This window comes from Humulus lupulus, chromosome 5 (assembly GCF_963169125.1).
Source record: "Humulus lupulus chromosome 5, drHumLupu1.1, whole genome shotgun sequence".
Lineage (NCBI taxonomy): Eukaryota > Viridiplantae > Streptophyta > Magnoliopsida > Rosales > Cannabaceae > Humulus > Humulus lupulus.
The window spans coordinates 3,964,405-3,984,569 of record NC_084797.1 but is presented as its reverse complement, the minus strand read 5'-3'; the positions used below and the strand labels follow the sequence as shown (position 1 = coordinate 3,984,569).

Below are 20,165 nucleotides of genomic sequence, written 5' to 3'. Positions count from 1 at the left end.
TTTTGGTCAAAGTTGCCCATGCATGTCACGACTTGCCCTTAAGGGTCGCGACATGCCCCCAGACAGAAACTCCCTTGTCTGAAATTCTAATCAATTCTCAAAACCATAATCCAAACCCCCAAACATTAACAACACATTAACACCATCAAAACCCAAGTCTATCTCACTCAAAAACCTCCATCAAATTATTAATCCAATACCTTGAACTTCAAGCTCAAGAACACTATAAAAACAGGGCATAATTTACTTAAATCCAGAATTGAAGCTTACCTCAGCTGGGATTGTATCCTCCTAGCTATAACTAAACTACCCCAAGGGCAAGCCTTGAATTTCCTTAGCTTTCCTCCAAAGTTCAAACACCAATGGTAGAGAGAAAGAGAGAGAACGATAGAGAGAGAGAGAGAGAGAGAGAGAGTATTCCAATAGTCCATTTTGAGGTTTCCTTCAGCTGAATAAACTGTTACTTAAGTGTCTGTTTTGGCACAAAATGACCTAAATGCCCCTATGGCCAAATTCATCTCTCACAGCCCCTCAAGGGTAAATTTTTCATTTGCCACTTATCTCGTTAATCATAATTAACATTTTATAATTCCCGTTACTCAAATAATTACCAAATAATTTCCTCATTACCTGATCCCGGTAATGTACTAAGTATCCAAGTGGTTTATAATGGTCCCTTGATTCTAAATTTTGTTAGCTGGCTTTATAAATACATTTATGTTCAAATGACTTGATTAGCAAATCTTGCACTATTTTAAACATACAGTATAATAGTCTTGGTTACCAAGGTGTTATAGTATACTAAAAGTAACTTTTGATGATAAGCTATATAGTAATTTATTATACTTTAATGTATCTCATTAATTAAAAAAACACAAGTTTGAAGGTAACATAAAAATATCTTATATAATGAGACAATATAATAATAATATAACCTTAAAAAATCTAATAAATATTTTAAGATGTAAAAGTTACAACAAATAAATTCTGGAGGTAACCAAAATCTATATGAAATAATATGCTCTAAAAACAAACATTTTTGTAAAAAAGTTACAAATTGGTAACTTATCTCCAATATAAGTAACCAAAATGCTACTTTTGAAAACCCAGAAAAATGAAAAGTTTGAGATTTCAGGAATGTCTCCAATTCATGTATATTTTTATTAAATCCGGTATTTTTTGATGACGTAGTGTTTATCGAGTTTTTCAGAAACTAGAATTATAAAAGATAAGAGAGCTTTAAAAGAAAGGATTTAGAAAATGCAAGTAACGTTTTTACGTGGTTGGGGAGTTAATGAGCCTTAGTCCACGAGTCAATTGTATTAGAGCTTAGAAAGCTTTTTACAATGGAGTTTTCTGCAAGTTTGAGCAGAGTAATTGCTTACAAGAAAAAATCTGGGATCCCCCCCCCCCCCCTTCAATGCACCACCATGCATATTTATAAGCAAGCGAGTGCACTGGGCTTGGACCGGGCTAATCCGGGCCCAATAAGGGTGTAAATATTATTTGTTCTCTGATGGAGGCTCAATACAAAAGATTGAAATATAAAACATATATTAACCAAGGCCCATTGGGCCAGCCCAAACATGATCACAGTATAAGACTCGCGACAAACTGATGCTTCATTCTAGGTGTTATGGGCTACGAGGAAGATTCAGGGGACAAGATTTGTCAAAGTAGTGGCGGCGCAATTCTGAACCAACGGCGTACATTCCCGAGTTAGCCTCATCTACAGGTTACTTATGGGGACACGATTCCACGCTTTTTGGGATAATGTCAGTATCGATGATACTTTATCACGCCAAACTCGGCCAACCGATCCAGGTCCGTTTACCAACGTCCCTCTTCATTTACTAGGGTCCCGGTTCGTTTACCAGGACCCGGGTTCATCCACAGAGATCCCGACCTAATCCCGGACTTGGGAGCCACGACCTCTTTTACTGCATCTCGGGAGACATCCCGGTACGCGGTCCCGGGTTTATGCAGCATGCCTCGGCGATGGTCCTAGCTTACACTTCCGGATGCCCTTTGGGCCTTGCCGAGACTTGGACTGCCAATATTCGTTCTCTTCGTCTACTGGGACCGATCTGGGCTTTTAACTCCCTGGAAGGCGGCCCATAACTTAGAGTGTGGATCCGTATACTTGGGGAGAAACGGGGATAACACATACCAATGTATTTTTGTAAATAAAATTTTGTAGGTGATTTTTGTAATTATTTTATGTTATATATATAATTATAAATATCCCATTTATTTATTACAAACTTTATTTTTTTTCTTTATAAATACATTTATTCTAAAAAAATTAAAAATTATTTAAAAAAAAATATTAACCAAACATATTTTTGAAAAGTGAAAACTACAAAATTGTGTTTATGAGGGGAAAAAAGCATTCTCTTACTCTTACAATGATATGTATGGACTAATTAATTAAAATTAGTATAATTTAACTTCAAACTACATTCTCATGTAATTTCAGGGTCAGTTATGTAATTTCATCTTCTTTCTTTGCCTTTGCAGCGGCAAAATTCAAATTGTCGGTATCACGATGGGTGGCGCAACCAAAGTCTCTGAACTGAACCATCTTCTTCGAAGTATATCCAACATCAGCAATGGCAGAATTCCTCGACCCACTACCACCATAGCTGTAACCAACGCAATCCTCCAAACTCTAAACGCGGGCAACCTCTCTAAAGCCGTCTCAATCCTCTTCGATTCCCCGGTACCCTTTCCTTACTCTGTCTACGCCCGTCTCTTCCAGCTATCTTCTTCAACTCGCGCCATTGTAGAGGCTCGAAAGATTGAATCCCATTTGGTCACTTTCTCATCCGACCCCCCTGTCTTTCTCTTGAATCGCGCCATAGAGGCCTATGGTAGCTGTGGCTGTGTTCGTGATGCCCGCGAGCTGTTCGACGAAATGCCATTTCGAAATGGGGGCTCTTGGAATTCCATGTTAACGGCTTATTCAAAGAACCGTTATGATAAGGAGGCCTTGTTATTGTTTTTGCGCATGAATAGGTCCGGTGTTTTCGCTAATGAGGTTACATTTGCGAGTGCTTTAGGTTCATGTGCTGAATTATTGGCTCTGTATCTTTCCCGACAGATTCATGGGCTCACTTTAAAGTATGGTTTTGGTAACAATATAATTTTGGAAACATCACTTGTTGATGTGTATGGGAAATGTTGGGTTATGAGTGATGCACGGATGAAGTTTGATGAGATTCATAACCCCAATGATGTTTCTTGGAATGTTATTGTAAGACGGTATCTTGAAATGAATGATGGTAAGGAAGCAATTTTCATGTTTTTCAAGATGTTTCCTACCGCTGTGAGGCCCTTGAGCTTTACCTTTTCTAATGCACTTGTTGCTTGTTCAAGTATTTCTGCACTTAGGGAAGGTATTCAAATTCATGGAGTGGCAATTAAGATGTGTTTTGATGTTGATGAGGTAGTTTCTTGCTCCCTAATCGATATGTACATTAAATGTGGGAAATTGGAACGTGCTTATGCAATTTTTGATAAGCCCAGTGCGAAAAATTTGGTTTCTTGGACTTCGATTGTATGGGGTTATGCGATTAACGAGAAGACACAAGAGGCAAGGGAACTCTTTAATGACATGCCAGAACGTAATTTGATTTCATGGAATGCGATGTTGGCAGGATATATTCGTTCGTTGCAGTGGGAAGAGGCTTTGGATTTTTTACATTTAATGCGAACAACCACTAAGGACATAGACCATGTCACTATTGGGTTGGTATTGAATATTTGTGCTGGTCTTTCAGACGTTGAAACAGGCAAACAGGTTCATGGGTTTGTCTATCGACATGGTTTGTTCTTCAAGCTCAATGTTAGCAATGCCCTTCTTGACATGTATGGTAAATGTGGGAACTTGACAAGTGCACGGGTTTGGTTTTTCCAAATGAGTCAATTGCGGGACAATGTTTCTTGGAATACTTTATTAACTAGCTATGCTTGTCATGGCCGGAGCGAGCAAGCTTTGACAATCTTCTGGGAGATGCAATGGGAGACACAACCAAGTAAATTTACTTTTGCAACCCTTTTGGCAGCTTGTGCAAATATTTTTGCTTTCGAGCAAGGCAGACAAAGTCACGCTTTCATTATCAGGAATGGTTACGAGATAGATATTGTGCTTGCAGGGGCTTTGGTTGACATGTACTCCAAGTGTCGTTGTCTCGACTATGCCGTCCGTATTTTTGAAAGAACATCTTCACGGGATATAGTTTTATGGAACTCCATAATGTTAGGATGCTCCCACAAAAGAGGTGCAGAAGTATTTAAATTTTTTGTCTTAATGCAAGAAGCAAATGTTAAGCCAGATCATGTCACCTTCCAAGCCATTTTGACTGCTTGTTTGCATGAAGACCTAGTTAAATTGGGTGGTCAATATTTTCATTCAATGAGCACCAACTATGGTGTTATACCACGACTTGAGCACTATGAGATTATGATTGAACTTTTCAGTCGCTCCAATCAAATGGACGAGCTTGAAATTTTTGTAAAAGAAATGCCATTTGAACCCACAATTCCAATGCTAACAAGAGTGTTGGATGCTTGTAGAAAACATGGGTGCATGAGGTTGGGAAATTGGGCTGCAGAACGACTAGCTGATTTGAATCCTTCAAGTGAACTTCAGTTTGAGATAAAGGACGGTGTTAGACAATTATCATAACAAAACATTGTTCAGAAGAGTGGGATTTACTAACCAGGAACCAATTTGTTATCAGTTGACTTGCATTTTGGGGTCTAAATTTTGGACTCCTGATTTTATAAATGCTAGTAATTGTGAGCACATGCCATGGTTTATGAACATAGTGATTCAAGATGCGTCTCAAGGGAATCAAATACTTGCCAACATCAATCAATACAGCCTATTGCAGGCTAAGTAAAAGTGAGCATGCCACAGTAATATAGGGAACAACATTATTGCCATTGTGGTGCTGTAGGCTGCAGAAGAAAATTGGGTGTAAGACCAAACAAACCGAAAATGTCATCAGATGCTGCATCGAAACTAGTAGCATGCCAGGTTGCTGTGTCCTCTCCCAAATCAAAGGCAATTCTATCTGCAAATGATGTATGTATTTGGTTTTAATTACCTTTTTCTTTCAAATTCTTGAAACATTTGGTGAAAACTGCATCCCATAGATTTTCAGATTGGAAATTGGCTAACCCTTGTTGGGGAATGTTTTTGGTTTGAGAGTCGCACAAAAGATAATGTTTGTTATGTGGTGGTCCATACATGTAGATAATGTCTTGGCTTTTGGGAAACAATTTTAAGAGTACATTAAAATGATTGGATGGTGTCAGAAATTCTACAGCCTGGAAGGCTTGATATATTTGTGCAGGTGGAATTCTTTTCATTTTTTTTAAATGCATGATATCAAGTTAGTAACTTTTTTGTAATCCACTGATCAGAGAACAATTAAGGTATTGCCATCCTCTTCCCAATTTAATACTAGACATACCTAGTCTCATTCACCGAAGTTGAAATATAACCTTAATTTTTCAATTAAGGCTTAAGTGTTGATTTCAATTAGCTCATCTTCTTCGTCAGATATTCGGTGCATTTTTTGCTTGGTGGAATGTAATTCTGTAATTATTTTTGGAAAAGGTTTACCAGAATGGAGACCTGCATATAGGTTTGTCATACATACGATTGTTCAGAAAAAAGCATTTGTTGTAAATTTTCGTTGTTAGTAACACCTTATTTTGTATCTCAGGAAGTTCTCAGCATGATCTTAAGCAAGGAACTTGTTCTTACAAGTGCATTGGTCCAGTGGTTATGACAAGTCACCCTATGGACACTAGGTATTTTCCTTTCAGAAGGCTAAGCTGCATTAGACTTTGTTATGGGACCTGACCAATGTTGTAGCAAGGGATAGCTATAAAACTGCATTGGTGAACTTATCATAGTTTTTCTTGGACACTAAAAGAAAAGAAACTGTTACATTTTTTTTTTCTTTCTAATTTTGTTTCAGATCATGTATGAAGATGGTGTTAGTGATTTTCTTGACATGTCAAAGGTGGACTGGGAACTTTTTCCTCGTGCTTTGAGGATTGAAGGCTCTGTTGAAGCAAATACGTCATGGATGAATGATATGTAAGTTTGAGTTCATATCACTCTGTGTTGAGCACTCTATTTTTGCTGGAATAGCATCAACCCAAGTTTGTGAAGCTTGGTTTAGGCACATGGATCTCTCCTGTAGGAATGTAGGCTTGGAGAATTTGTAACAATGTACCAATATTGATACCCTGTTGCTGTAGTTTCAAGTGTATTTTTGTCCTTGAAGAATGGAAGGTGAAAAGTAAAGAACAGAGAAGATTTAGTCAAAACTATAAAGTAGTCATTTTCTCCCTCTTGTTTCAACTTCCAATAAAATATGCTTAACACAAGTAAAGATAAAGTAAGCAATGCAAAGGCATTCTCTTACAAAGACATGGATTAATCAATTACGTATAAATCAACTTGAAACTACCTCACTCTGCTAACTAAGCTATCAAAATTCAGATCCCCCCTATACTTTAATGCAAAATAAATTCCATACTCTGAGCCCCTGCATTCTTACATGGGCTTGTCATCAGCTTGGAAATTCTGTTCCGACTGAATAACATTAGTATCGGCACTTGAAGTCTCCACTTTAGCCACATCAGTAGAATTAGTTAAAGCCCCCTCAGAAGAGATTGGAGGAAGAGTCCCACTATTGCTTTGATTGGAATCTGAAACTGTTGACTGCCCATTTTCAACAACATTGGTCAAAGAACCACCTTCACCAGCAGAAACTTTTTCTGTTTCACTTTGAGGCATTTGGTGCATCTCATCTTGGGGGTTCACCAAAACAGTTTCAGTACCCAATTGTTCAGAAGCCACTACCAATGCATCATCAGTTCCCACATTGCACTTTCCTGCATTATTAACTTCAGTTTGGTTTGCCCGATTCCCGGAGAATTTTTTCTTAAATGTTTTCTTCCTAAACCGTGCCTTCTTTGGCTTTGGAGAGCTCAGAGGCTCCTCAACCTTGGCATTTGACTCGATGCTTCGTTTCTTGCAGGGAAGCACAGTCAACTGAGCATTTTCAATTTGTTTATTGTAGGACTCGGAAGCACTTGACTGGATAGCTAAAAGTGCAGTTCTGGCAGCTTTTATCTCAGCCTCTTTTTTCGTTCTAGCCGAAGCACCAATATATCGAATTCCCCCAATCTCAATGGAACATGAAAATAGGGCTGCTCGGCCGGGGGCTTCATCTTTCTGACATTGATATAAAGGGATAGCATAGTTCATCTTTTGTGTGTACTCCTGCAGCAGATTTTTGCATAATCCAGTTTCATGCTGGAAAAGCACACAACACAGTCAACAAATTACATCAGTAGAAAAAACAAAAGTAAAATTCCAAATCAACAATCATGAATGCACTCCCGAGGGCTAAAAATAAATGTTTCCGCAAATATCATATTGGCAAAGAAGAAAACCAAATAAATAAAACGTAAAAAACGCTTCTTTTTTCTTCTTCTTTTCCTTAGGAGAAGAAATACAGCCATCTTATCTGATCTAAATTTGTTATAGCTTTCACATGAAGCTGAAACATTAAAGGCAGTAACAAACAAAAAAACTGAAAAAACAGGCACCATAAACTTCAATCTCTAGGTTTCTGACCCCACAAAAATAAAACTCTTTTCTCAAAACTAAAAGACTCACTAACAAGATCTACAATAATTGGTCATGTGCAGGGTTAACTCAGTTCTATTTCTTTGCTACACCCCAAAACAGAATCATGCAAGGAGTTGGAAAACTAAAGAAAAGACATGGTCTGCTTTTCATTAACTGTGAGTTCAATCTACTCATTACTCATTCTTACACAATCCCACATGATAAATAAATCATTAAAATGATAGAAAACTACACTAGCGACGAAATGCAGCTCTCGGTCCAATTTGGTTAAAAATACAGAAAACTTACAACTGGTTGAGAAATGCATTGGTTGACATCACCACTCCCACCAGATTTAGCTAACTCCCTGAGAGCAACTTCAGCAGCTGACTGCTCGGCCGCCTTGCGGTTGGAAAACCCGGGCAAAGAATCATATCTGACATCATTTACAATCACAGTTGACTTAAAAAAGGGCTCATGGGAGGGACCTTCTTTCGTAGTCTCATACACAGGAGTACCTACTCCCACCTTTTGAGCATACTCCTGCAATCGGCTCTTGAATACATAGCAATTTGAAACACCTGACATTGAAATAAAACATGAAAAACCAATTTGGTTGGCATCTAAAAGAGTTGACACTTAAAAGAATGTACATCACCTGCTATACTCAGGTGAAGCTAAAAAAATTCTTACTTAAAAAGACATAAAATTCCCTGTAATATAACTAGATGCAACCTAAAGCTCACACCTTTCTTAGAGCCAATTAAATTAGATGAACCCCAGTAAGAACAATATCACATAGACTAAACCCAAAACAAATGTTATGAAAAAGGGCACTTTTTGCTTAATTAGAAACCTAGAATTCAGAAAAAGATACAAAAGGGAATAACAAGGTGTTTATGCTCATCACAAATACATGAAAAGTAAAATCACAGACATACAGAATATCAATAATTGGTAGTACAATAGAGTAGTATACCAGGAACAGGATTGGGAACTCTTAACATGGTCAGCTTATGGAAGCACGCACCACTCTACAAGTCTCAACAGGATTGTATAGGTGAGAAGACAATGCAAAGAAGTTGTTTCACTTTCATTGATGTTAGAATAATTCTGGGGCTGATCAGCTCACCACTCTCAATGTTTCCCACCTTTGATTTGCTCTAATTCCTCCAATTAAAGTAATAATTGGTGAGCGAGGGTCCTTGGTTCGTACTCATAAATGCCCAGGGGGATGCTGCCGTGCCGTGGAGTAGGCGAGGTTGTTCTCGCGCCGAGAGAGGTTGGAAGTGAACTGAGCCTGGGCGAGGTTGCTGGATTTGGTCGCCGTGATTGAGTTGAGAGAGAGCGAGAGCGAGAGAGAGAGAGAGAGAGAGTTGAAGAGGATGAAAAAGGTGAGACGCGGCAGAGAACAGTGGAGGGACCCTTGTATACTATTCCTATCCAATTCGGGCGAGCGGGTACGGGTTGCAAAATACCCGAACGTGACCGACCCGACCCGACCCGAACCCAGTTTAGTTTTCGGCTTAAGCGAAGGGAACCCTCAAAATTGCGTACTCGCCTCCAGCCCTGCCCACCCCTCCTCCACTCCCAACTCTTTCCAGCTCTCTCTCTACGCCAGTTCGTGGCCAGTCGCCGCCGTCTTCTCTGAAATCCGACAGTCGGAGAGGCCAGGTTCGTGTGGTCTCTTTTTCTTTTTCTTTTTTTTTTTCTCGCTCTTCAGTTTCTCTTGATGTTTTTCAGTTGTTGTTTCTTTGTTTGGTTGCTCAGAAATGTGAAACGATAAAATGCAAGTGCTGAAGGGTTTTATTAGGTTTGCAAATTTGAGTTTTTGCAGAACTGGAGATAACATTGATGAATTGAATTTGAGCCTCTCATGGTGCTAATTGTGTTTGCATTGATTTTAATTTGTTTTCCTTGTTACTATCATAATGACATTCAATCTGAAATTTGGTCAGTTGTAGTGGAAAACGAAGAAGAACCACCTTTTAAAGCTTTTAACTTTATTGTATATATATGAGTATTGCTTTGGTCAGGTGTCTTCTGGAAAAAAATTCACATGGAGCTTTAGAATTTCCATTTTGACATGAGTTATTGGGGCAACGTGAAAGACCATTTTGACTTCTGATTCAACTTCATGAAACTTCTTTTTCTTAATGTTTCTTATTATTTGTCTCATCTTTTCAAACAAGTACTAATTGATATTGTTAGACTTTAAGTTCATATATGATTAATCTGTGATTTACCTTAGCATTAGTTGTAGAACAACAAGTTGATGCTCTTAGAAACTGAGTTTGTCTGTTTTTATTCTGGAATTTAGAGGTTATGAGAGAATGGCCGCTAGTGGTTTGAAGGGCATTTTGGCTACTGTAGTTACCGTTGGAGTAACTGAAGCAAGGGCAAGGATATTTGGGCATGTTATTAACCCAACTGGCCAGAGATCTTCCCACAAGATCTTACGCAAGAAGCTCATTGGTGAGAAAGTTTCTCAATGGTATCCACATGATATCACAAAAGATGATCCTCTTATCATGGCTCGAAAAGAACAAGAGTAAGCTCTCTCCTGTCCACTTTGTAGATTCATACACAACTATTGTTTTCTTTTACACGCCTTTGCATCTGTAGGTAGTTCTAGCTATATGATGCATGGTTATTGTTTACTTTTTGTTATACAACTTGGAAAGCAAAGGTGCATTACTGAATTTATGAATTTTAACAGCAGTAACTTACTCAAAAGATGAAAAAGAAAATAGTTATGTGATAGGAATAACCTGCTCTAGTCACAGACAAAGCACACAGGAAACACAATGGAATAGAGAAACTGTTGGAAAGTTGTACTGATATCCAGGAATTTCTTCCCGATAATATCCATTTATAAGAGCTTAACTCCAGACCACCATACTCACTCACCCAGCTAGACATTTGAGCTTGGCGCTCAAAAAGTCGATAGGGGTTTTGACATTTGATTATTTGATGTCATGTACTCAATTGCCTATTTGTCGTTGATATCCAAAACTGTGATGTCCTTGAATCTTATGGTAAAAAAGGTCATCTCCTCAAAAACTCATTGCATGCTTTTATCTTTCTCCATAAAAACTTGTGTGATTTATTCTAGCAAATTGGCTTTGTGAATTTCTGATTTTGTGAGTTTTAGATCTCTGTTTAAATCATGATTAGATATATTCTTGCGTTTCTCTCATTTTAATGACAGTCTTGCTAAAGTTTCATAATTTGGAGATAACGAATGCTACTACTAGCTTCCCCTAACTCTTCAACGTTCTGTATTTTGTATTTGCCAGGCGCTTATCAAGACTTGAAATGTTGAAACGTCGAGGAAAGGGACCACCTAAAAAGGGTCAAGGCAAGCGTGCTTCTAAACGTAAATAGAAGTAAGATCTTGATGTTCTGATAAAATTGTTTCTCAACTAGTCTTTTGAATGAAAGACTGCTAAAAGGAGCATTTAAGAATTTTATTTTGATGCAATAACATAAGAATTTTGACGTTTCTATTTGAATCTTATCTTACCACATGTTTTCCCCGACTGTAGTGAAAAATTAGTGCAATATGTAATTTCTAAGGGATTTCTGTAAGGTAAGAATTCAAGTTCGCACGTATTTATTATCAAGCCCTTTAGCCGATATAGATTACTCATATCTTTGAACTGTTGTTCAAGCATAACTTATATTAATATGATTCAATACACATCTTGATCCTCTTTGGCTCTGTGTATCAGTGAGAGAGGCGAGGTAATAAATTAGAAATATCGATCAAGTTTCAGCTTAAGCACAAACACATATAGAATTGGTATGAAGTTATTAAGCTTTGATAATTTACTTGAGATATCCCAGAGTTGGCTGAGTCCTAAATTTGAGAGGGATGGAGAGTGAGTGGGAGAGCCAAGAGGTAGATGGCTGGTTCACTGAGAGGCTGAGTAAGAGAGGAAGGGGCTGGTACATCTGGCTTTGTCATCACACCCAGTAGATATGTATCCAAGATGTGGTCCCTTAAGAAGCTGAAGATGATCATGTTTGGTAGAGCAGGTGGGTTGAGCAATCTGTCTGTTCCACAAAGGGGAAGTGCATATCTATCCATGTCTGGACATTTAATTTGTTAAGGTTTGAGGTTGACAAACAAGAGAATGCGAGACATCAGGCTCAGGAATCGACCTACCTTTTAGGCTGGTTTACATGATCACAGTAAGCATATAGGGAGGAAATATGTATAGGACTGAGTAAGAATCAGATCAACATTATGGTTTTCGACGAGGAACTACTGCATCTGTGTTTAGGTGCTTACCGACTCTTAGGTTTTCACCCATATTTTGGATTGGATGGTGTGTTCGTTGGTTCAAATTTTTCTAGGCATGCAGTTGGGTCAATCATGCATATATGGTGCATTCATACTTTCTATTGACCCCTCCCTTTTGCACATCACTCTGCTTCTTCGCCACAGTTATAACTATTTCACTACGAGTACCCTTATTATATATGTTTATATGCTATATATATGTACTTGTTCGATTGTTCTCATTTTGTAATTAATGTTTTTGATGAGATTATCGACTATAATATCTTTCATCACGATTTCCTTGTTTGCTTTAACATCTGCCAATGCTCATTGTGTATCTCTCAGTTTTCACCAACTTTTTTTCCCATGCCAACCTCTTGCTGGTTTGGTTAAGAAGCAACCATTTTGTAAGCCCTATAGTGTTGGTTACTAACCGATTCTACATGGTCAAAAATACAGAAATTTTAAGCATCGGTCAACATCTTCAACCAATACAAATAGATGACAGAAAAATAGTGTTTTGTAGTGGTGAAACAAGGTATATATTTTACAAACAAACTGTTCAAAAGGGATTAAACAAAAAGTTAAATGATCAACAAAGAAGAATTTAAGATAAATGCAACTGCTCTACTCTTAATAATATCTAAGTTTGTGTTCTGCCAGAAGCCTAGAAATGGAGGCTTCATTTTCATTCAGTACATGATTGATCTCTTCTTGGGATTTCATCACAGTTTTGGTATCATATTCGGTTTCCCTGAGAATTTTTCTTCTTCTTTGGCTTTGGAGAGCTCAGTGACTTCTCAGCACTATTAGTTGACTCAATGCTTCGTTTCTTGCTGGGAATCACAGTCAAGTGAGTGGCGTTTTCATCACCAATAATATCATCTTAATTTAGTAGCACTACTTGATGAGTTGATAGCTAAAAGTGCAGAGTTGGCAGCGTTTATCTCAGCCTCTCTTTTCGTTTTTGATGCAGAACCAATATATTGAATCCCTCCAATCTCAACGGAACATGAATAAAAGGCCTTCACCCTTCTCATGATGTTGATATATAGGCCTAGAATAGTTCATCTTTGCATAATCCAGTTTCATGTTGGTAAAACCACACAAAATTATTACATCAATACTCTATTAACAAAATTCTTTGCTTATAAAAAATTGAAAGACTCACTATTGGTTGAGAGATTATGCATTTGTTGGCATCACCACCACCACCACCACCAGATTTAGCCTACTCCCGGAGAGCAACTTCAGTCGCTGAATGCTCGGCCGCCCTAGGCGTCGTGGGAGGGACCTTCTTGCGTAGTCTCATACACAGGAGTTGGTACTCCTAGATTTTGAGCATAATCATGTAATTGGTTCTTGAATACATTGCAATTTGAAACACCTGACATTGAAATAAATCATGAACAATGAAATTCCGGATTTTAAGTTTATCAAGTGATTAAAATTAAACAACTTAATTAAATGCGGAATACTCATTATGTTGTTTAAATCGATATTCAGTGTTGTTAACACAATTGTTATGAATGTCAATACAGAAACAGAAAGAATTTTGTTATCCGAATGGTTGGAAGACTTGACTTTGGCTTAGAGGAGTCAAGGTGCCGCACGAGCATTTCTGCTGTCAAAATGTCAGCCTGTGACACCTATAACTACAAAAGTTTGAGTATTTAAATAATATATTTTAATAACTTTGCTACTTTTTTCGTAAAAAAAAATAGATATTTATAAACATTGAGTATTTTTAGCGCAAATATCCATTTTTAAAATCAAGCTAATTGGCTTATAGAGTAGTTATGATATATTCTCGTAATTCAGGCCCATTGTTTAATTACTCAAAATGAGAAGCATAAGTTAACTACTTTTACCATAATATAATTGGGAAACTAAACACATTCAATTAAATATTATATTATTTTGATGCACTTTTTTATATAATTAAAAGAATAATTAAAATAAAGTAGTGTGATACTTTTAATAGACCGAACATTAATTGTTACACAGTAGGTATGTACTACCAAATGTTTTTAAAATTTAAGCATTTTTAGTGAAAGAAAACAAAAAAATACACTGCTAAATTTCATACTTTAAATTATCACGATTAATTTGTAACTAATTACATTTAAGATTCAAGAATTGTTTGGTGTGTGTTGGTTACAAAAGAATTACTATATATATATATATATTTATATGCCTTGAGTGGGAATAAAGATGAGAATAATTGTGAAGAGTATTGCTTTTCTTTGAAAGAGGAAAAGTGGAAAATAAAAATGGAATGTTACAAAAGAATTAATTAGTATGCCTTGGTAGCTATAAGTTGGGAGAATAATGATGAGAACAGTTGTGAAGTAATACTTTTCTTTGAAAGAGGAAAAGTAGAGAATTTTAATTGAATGAGGTAAGAATTTATCCCAATCGTGCTACTTAATCAGAAGAATATACGAATTTTTCTAGCTGTTATAAGCAACCCAAATGATCCAAAGTTTCTTCTTAATATGTCTTGTTATATAGGAGGCAGAAACACAATATCTAAACCAATATTGAGAGAGAAATAATGTCAAATACAATTCAACATTTCAGTCACCGCCATCTTTTGAAACAACTTGATGTTATGCAATATGTGTACGAAGATTTAAAAATCAACTGCGAACTATGTCAACTTGTAATTGACCATAGCCAAATATGCTACAGGTGCATCCAATGGTGTAGATATTTCCTTCACAAAAAATGTGCTGAGCTGCCCCAATACGTTGATCATGCGTTGCATCCTGACCATAGTCCTCTAATGCTTCAACGAACATCATCATCACATGACACTGTTACCTGCTATTACTGTGAGAATTCCTTCCAAACCCAAGAAACTCTGGCTTACATATGCAATCACTGCTCTCTCCACATGCATATCACGTGCGCTCTCATTCCCATACCCACCTTAATCGGCAGCAACGACAACAATGCTCAATATTTCTGCCATCAACATCCGATGCCATTGGTTAAGCATGATGATTCAAAAGCCCAAGCTAAATGTTTCGCGTGTCAATCACACTGGACAGGTTCAGCCTATTCTTGCCTCTCTTGTCATAATTTTCTTCACCATTCTTGCACAAATTCTCAATTGAAAATTGATCAACATCCTTTTCATTCACATCATCCTCTCACACTTCAGTTTAGTAAGCCTCGATCTTGCAATTTATGTTGTAAGAAAGATTGTAGGCTGATTTTCAGATGTCACAATGAGTGTGACTTTAATTTGTGCACGGAGTGTGTTGTTCCTAAGACAGCAGTGAGATGTCAAAGTCATGATCACTTACTTTATTTTGTGGAGAAATCGTTCTATGAAGGTAGTTGTCATGCTTGCAAAAAATCGTATACACATTGGACTGATCATCCTATTCCCGACGAAGTGAATCGTACCAAATCCTTCTTGTTTCGTTGCATAGAATGTGATTTTAACTTCCATTTTTTATGCGGTCCATTACCATTCACCGTTAGCTTTAAATACCACATACATCCTTTGATTCTTGTCGAGGATTACCCAGCCGAAGATGATGATTGCGGTGATGAATATTATTGCGACATATGTGAAGAAGAAAGAAATCCATACTTCCGCATATATTATTGTAAAGAATGCAAGTACGCTGCACATATTCATTGCCTACTGTTGGAGGTAAGCATATTTATTTTTATAAGTCATTGTATAATTACCTTTTAATTAAAAGAGTATTTATTTTCAAATAATTATTTTTATATATATATGTTTGGTTTTATCATTTAAAAAATCAGATTATGAAGGTCATAAATGGGAATATGAAGGGTGTGAAGGTGATGGCCTTGGGAGAGAGCAGGTGGTCTCAATTTATCTCGGAGGAAGAGATATTGTTGGGGGGAATTAATGAAGGAACCCTTAACGATCTAATTCACAGCCTAACAGACGAAGACAACAACATGTTAAATCATCGCCTTTCTTTTGACATTGATCTGGATGAGAAGTATAGTTTGGAAGAATATTACAAATTTCTTCATAGAGAGAATTCTCCCTTGTTTGACCACGATTTGCTTTCTATTGAAGATATTTATAAAATCCATCGCGTTTCTCGTTTTGATGAAGCAGAGTTCGAAAACTTTTGGAGGGAGCTTATATTTAATAATGCTTTAAACAACTTGAAATTTGATGACAAGTACTTGAGACAAAAGGTTGTAGATGTTGAAGGTTATAAGGTACCAATTACGCTGGTGCCCATCTTAAAAACTCTGCTTCACAAGTATGAAGAATCAGATCTATTTGGTAGCAGAGTCTTAAGCTCGACACCTGCAAGGAAGAGCGTGTTTGCCACATTGTTTTGTATAGTGTGTGATGGAATGTGCAAAACTAAGATTGAGGACGTCACTAAGGATGATATTAAAGATTGGTATTTCTATCTAAGCACCATTAAAGGAGTTACATCCTTTGATCTTGATGCTGACCTTCAGAAGTTTAGAAAGAGAATCATGCGGCCTTTTCTCTGTTTTGAAGCAATCAGATATGAAAAAGACATCAGTCAAAAGTTGGAGTCCAGGATCGAAGAATTAGAAGCTGAGTTGGACAAATGCAAAAAGAAGCACCAGTGGTTCAAAGAACAGATGGCTGAGAGCTTGGATGAAATTAAAGGCTCTTTGACTCGTGCTTTGGGATCCAAGGGCAAGAAGGTGGATGAAATAATTAGTTTCGATGAACTTTTAGACTAGCTGCTGTTTTCTCTTAAATTAATAACGTCTTTGCATTGTCTTTATTATGTAACCAATATTATAACAAAAATAAAATGTGTTTGTTGACTGTTACTCTTTTCTTGATCTATTTTTTATTTATTTATGCTGTTAATTTCAATTTTCGTTACTTTACGCAGCAATCAAAATAAAGAATAGCAATTTGATAGAAAAACTGAAGAAACTAAAAGAAACGAGGGAAGATATTAACGAGAGTGTGTAAGTGTTGGTGGCATATAGCTCGGAATATTATCAAATAGAAAATGAATAAGAAAAAGTTGAATGAGATAACACTAGAAATGGAGTTGCTCACATATGCTCTAATCTTGGCATGACAAACAAAGTAACGGAGTTAATTGATCCTTATTATATACTTGTACTGACAATTAAAAGCAAAAGCTGAAGGAATGAAAAAAGTGTAATTCGTATTCCTTGAATTAGAAAAGAGGGTACAAATGAGCTAATATATAGTCACATATAAAAGAGCAATACTCAGCATAATAAAAGAAGCAAAGCACAAACTTAATGGAATTAATACAAGCTAATCATCTGGTTTAGCATCTCCCCTCAAACTCAGTGGGCGAGGTAGCACAGTAAGTTTGTTTTGAAGCTCCTAAAACTAGGGGTGTTCGTGGTACGGTTGATGCAGTTTTTCTTTAATTTTTTGGACCGCACCGCATATGCAGTTTGAATAATTTTCCAAACCGCAACCCGCCCCGCATAGACCTCAAACCGCATAAACCGCACCGCAAAAATGCGGTGTGGTGCGGTGCGGTTTTGGCAGTTTATACCTATCGCCAAATAATTTAACAATTAAATATTATAATTAAGAAAGATTCATAATAAATCTCGTAAACATAGAGTGTTTAACAAAAAAATTAAATGTACAACAATCTAATAAACTTTAAGCAAAACAATAAAAATATAACAAACTAATAACAAATAAAAAATGTAATATAAAAGTAAATATTATTTTAATTAAGGAGGAATATATTTAGATTGAAGTAGAATATGTGTTAGCATCCTATGAAACATTATATTTCTTTCTAGATATTGTGTATATTATATTATACTATATAAATATTTATGCATTAACTTTAAATGTAGTAAAATTGAAAAAAATAATATAAAAAAATTAATATATATAATGATGCGGTGCGGTGTGATTTGAATCGCATTTATAAAATTTAAAACCGCAAACCACACCGCATCGCGCAGTTTGGCAAAAATACAAACCGCAACCGCATCACGAAGGGTTCTAAACCGCAAATTGCGGTGCGGTGTGGGCAGTTTTATGATCACCCCTACTTGAAACCGATGAGTAACAAGGGGTTTGGTTAGGCAATCAGCTAACTAATCTGTTGAGGGTGTCTGTTGAAGCTGTAAGGTCTGATGCAGAACACGTTCACGGAGAAAATGATAATCAAGCTCGATATGTTTTGTGCGAGCGTGCAAGAATGGATTCGAGGCAAGATGCAGTGTACTCAAATTATCACAGTAGAGAATAGGTGATTGAGATAATGGCAAGAAAAATGATTATTGTGAGCTTATGGTGTATTCAAGCTAGGCCATCCAATCGTCCGTCCTTGTCTAAGGTGGTTCATATGATAGAAGGGAGTTTACAATCTTTACGGATGACACCAAAATTGACCTTATCATTAGAAAATGAGTAATATTCTAAAGACTAGCTAGTCAAACGTATTATGTTCAATAGCCAAAACTACTAGAGTGAAATGAAGTATATCTTTTGAAATAAATAAACTTGACACATAGAATTGATATGCTGTATTTGTTGTATAATTCATTTTCTCTTATTTATTTATATTTCTATAATTTTAAAAATATTGAAAATAATAATTTTATCATTAGTCCTCAATTATGACTTTGGCCTAATTATTCACGCTTATTTATAATTAATAGATAGATAAATCCAGGGCCTAATTAATTTTCCAACTATATATTATATTGTGTAAATAAGTTATATAGTTCGTAATGGTAATTAATGATCACACACATCACGACATAATCTTCGACATTAACAGTAGTAATGGAGTTCTGAGATTGCCATTATTATACACATATCTCACTCAACCATTTAAGCTAGTCTCAACAGTAGTAATTTTTTTTGTTTTTTAGCATTACAGGTTTGACAAAATAATAGATTAGATAGAGTTTATATGGACAAAATCACATTAGTAAGATGGACCACTTTCCATGTCAAGCAAGGAAAGTGGCTAGCACTGGACCAAAAAGAAAAAGAAAAAGAAAAAGAAAAAGAAAATAAAGAAACTGTTGAGAAATGAGAGAGAGAGAGACAAAGGAAATTAACCACATAAGAAAAATCAAAGAAAAAAAGGAAGTGTGTTAGTCTTAGTCAAAAGTTATTAGTGAAGAACAATATAAGAGTGAAGAACAAAACATATATATTAATAGGGTTTATATTATTTTAGACTCTGTGTTTTGTCTCATTACTTATTTGGATCCTGTGTTTTGATAAATTATTTTTTGGACCCTATGTTTTGTAAAATAGTTAAAATAGAACCATAAACCCGATTTTGATCAATGTGTTTTCAACTAAAATCACAAATAATTTACCAAATAATAATTCAGAACAAAAATAAAATCATTCTGCTTAAAAACTGTGTTGTTATATTCAAATTTTTTTCATCAAAATTGAGTTTAGGGTTCTATTTTAACCATTTTTCAAAATATAGGGTCCAAAAAGTAATTTGTCAAAACACAGGGTCCAAACAGATAATGATACAAAACACAGAGTCCAAAAATGTATAAACCCATATTAATATATTTAATTGAAGAATAGAAATACAAAAGTAATAAACTAAAGTCGAAGCATGCAAAATGCCCTTTTCTTAAACACCTGACATTGAAATAAAACATGAAATATGAAATTCCGTATTTTAGGTTTATTAAGTGATTAGAATTAAACAACTTAATTAAATGTGGAATACTGATTAAGTTGTTTAAACTAATATCTGGTGTTGTTAATACAATTGTTATGTATGTCAAGATAGAAACAAAAAGAATTTTGTTATCCGAATGGTTGAAGACTGACTTTGGCTTAGAGTAGTTAAGGTGCTAAAATGTCAACCTGTGACACTTATAACTACAAGAGTTTGATTATTTAAATGGTACATTTTAATAACTTTGCTACTTTTTCTGTAAAAAAAATGGATATTTATAAACATTGGATATTTTTGGTGCAAATATCACTTTCTAAAATCAAGCTAATTGGCTTATAGAGTAATTACCATATATTCTAGTAATTCAGGTCCGCTGTTTAATTACTCAAAATGAGAAGCATAATATAATTGGGAAACTAAACGCATTCAATTAAATATTATATTATTTTGATGCACTTTTTTATATAATTAAAAAAATAATTGAAATAAAATAGTGTGATACTTTTAATAGACCGAATATTAATTGTTACACAGTAGATATGTACTA

General features: G+C 35.9%; 4 protein-coding genes across 4 annotated transcripts; 3 read left to right on the top strand and 1 right to left on the bottom strand.

Annotated features, from left to right (window-relative positions):
* The first annotated feature begins 2,548 nt into the window (after positions 1 to 2,548).
* LOC133777766 (pentatricopeptide repeat-containing protein At3g26540-like) lies at positions 2,549 to 6,295 on the top strand. Its single transcript, XM_062217501.1, has 3 exons — positions 2,549 to 5,657; positions 5,739 to 5,826; positions 5,997 to 6,295. The coding sequence occupies exon 1, from the start codon at positions 2,549 to 2,551 to the stop codon at positions 4,688 to 4,690; it is 2,142 nt and encodes a 713-aa protein (XP_062073485.1). The 3' UTR covers positions 4,691 to 5,657; positions 5,739 to 5,826; positions 5,997 to 6,295.
* A 45-nt stretch (positions 6,296 to 6,340) lies between these two features.
* Positions 6,341 to 9,034, bottom strand: LOC133834171 (double-stranded RNA-binding protein 1-like). The gene is made up of 3 exons (XM_062263685.1): positions 8,643 to 9,034; positions 7,973 to 8,244; positions 6,341 to 7,345 (listed from the first exon to the last, which is right to left on the bottom strand). Exons 1-3 carry the CDS (start codon positions 8,668 to 8,670, stop codon positions 6,581 to 6,583), a joined length of 1,065 nt encoding a protein of 354 aa, XP_062119669.1. The 5' UTR covers positions 8,671 to 9,034; the 3' UTR covers positions 6,341 to 6,580.
* A 154-nt stretch (positions 9,035 to 9,188) lies between these two features.
* LOC133834172 (uncharacterized) lies at positions 9,189 to 11,302 on the top strand. The gene is made up of 3 exons (XM_062263686.1): positions 9,189 to 9,337; positions 9,984 to 10,214; positions 10,963 to 11,302. The coding sequence occupies exons 2-3, from the start codon at positions 9,997 to 9,999 to the stop codon at positions 11,048 to 11,050; spliced, it is 306 nt and encodes a 101-aa protein (XP_062119670.1). The 5' UTR covers positions 9,189 to 9,337; positions 9,984 to 9,996; the 3' UTR covers positions 11,051 to 11,302.
* A 3,173-nt stretch (positions 11,303 to 14,475) lies between these two features.
* LOC133777757 (uncharacterized) lies at positions 14,476 to 16,679 on the top strand. Its single transcript, XM_062217493.1, has 2 exons — positions 14,476 to 15,621; positions 15,738 to 16,679. Exons 1-2 carry the CDS (start codon positions 14,509 to 14,511, stop codon positions 16,677 to 16,679), a joined length of 2,055 nt encoding a protein of 684 aa, XP_062073477.1. The 5' UTR covers positions 14,476 to 14,508.
* The last annotated feature ends 3,486 nt before the right edge of the window (positions 16,680 to 20,165 follow it).

Excerpts from the sequence above, each read along its gene's own strand:
- LOC133777766 (XM_062217501.1), top strand. The coding sequence starts at position 2,549 with ATGGGTGGCGCAACCAAAGTCTCTGAACTGAACCATCTTCTTCGAAGT.
- LOC133777757 (XM_062217493.1), top strand. The coding sequence starts at position 14,509 with ATGTCAAATACAATTCAACATTTCAGTCACCGCCATCTTTTGAAACAA. Across the intron at positions 15,622-15,737 it reads TTCATTGCCTACTGTTGGAG|ATTATGAAGGTCATAAATGG; the intron begins GTAAGCATATTT and ends TTAAAAAATCAG.
- LOC133834171 (XM_062263685.1), bottom strand. The coding sequence starts at position 8,670 with ATGTTAAGAGTTCCCAATCCTGTTCCTG. Across the intron at positions 8,245-8,642 it reads AGTTCCCAATCCTGTTCCTG|GTGTTTCAAATTGCTATGTA; the intron begins GTATACTACTCT and ends TTTCAATGTCAG. Across the intron at positions 7,346-7,972 it reads AATGCATTTCTCAACCAGTT|CATGAAACTGGATTATGCAA; the intron begins GTAAGTTTTCTG and ends GTGCTTTTCCAG.
- LOC133834172 (XM_062263686.1), top strand. The coding sequence starts at position 9,997 with ATGGCCGCTAGTGGTTTGAAGGGCATTTTGGCTACTGTAGTTACCGTT. Across the intron at positions 10,215-10,962 it reads ATGGCTCGAAAAGAACAAGA|GCGCTTATCAAGACTTGAAA; the intron begins GTAAGCTCTCTC and ends TGTATTTGCCAG.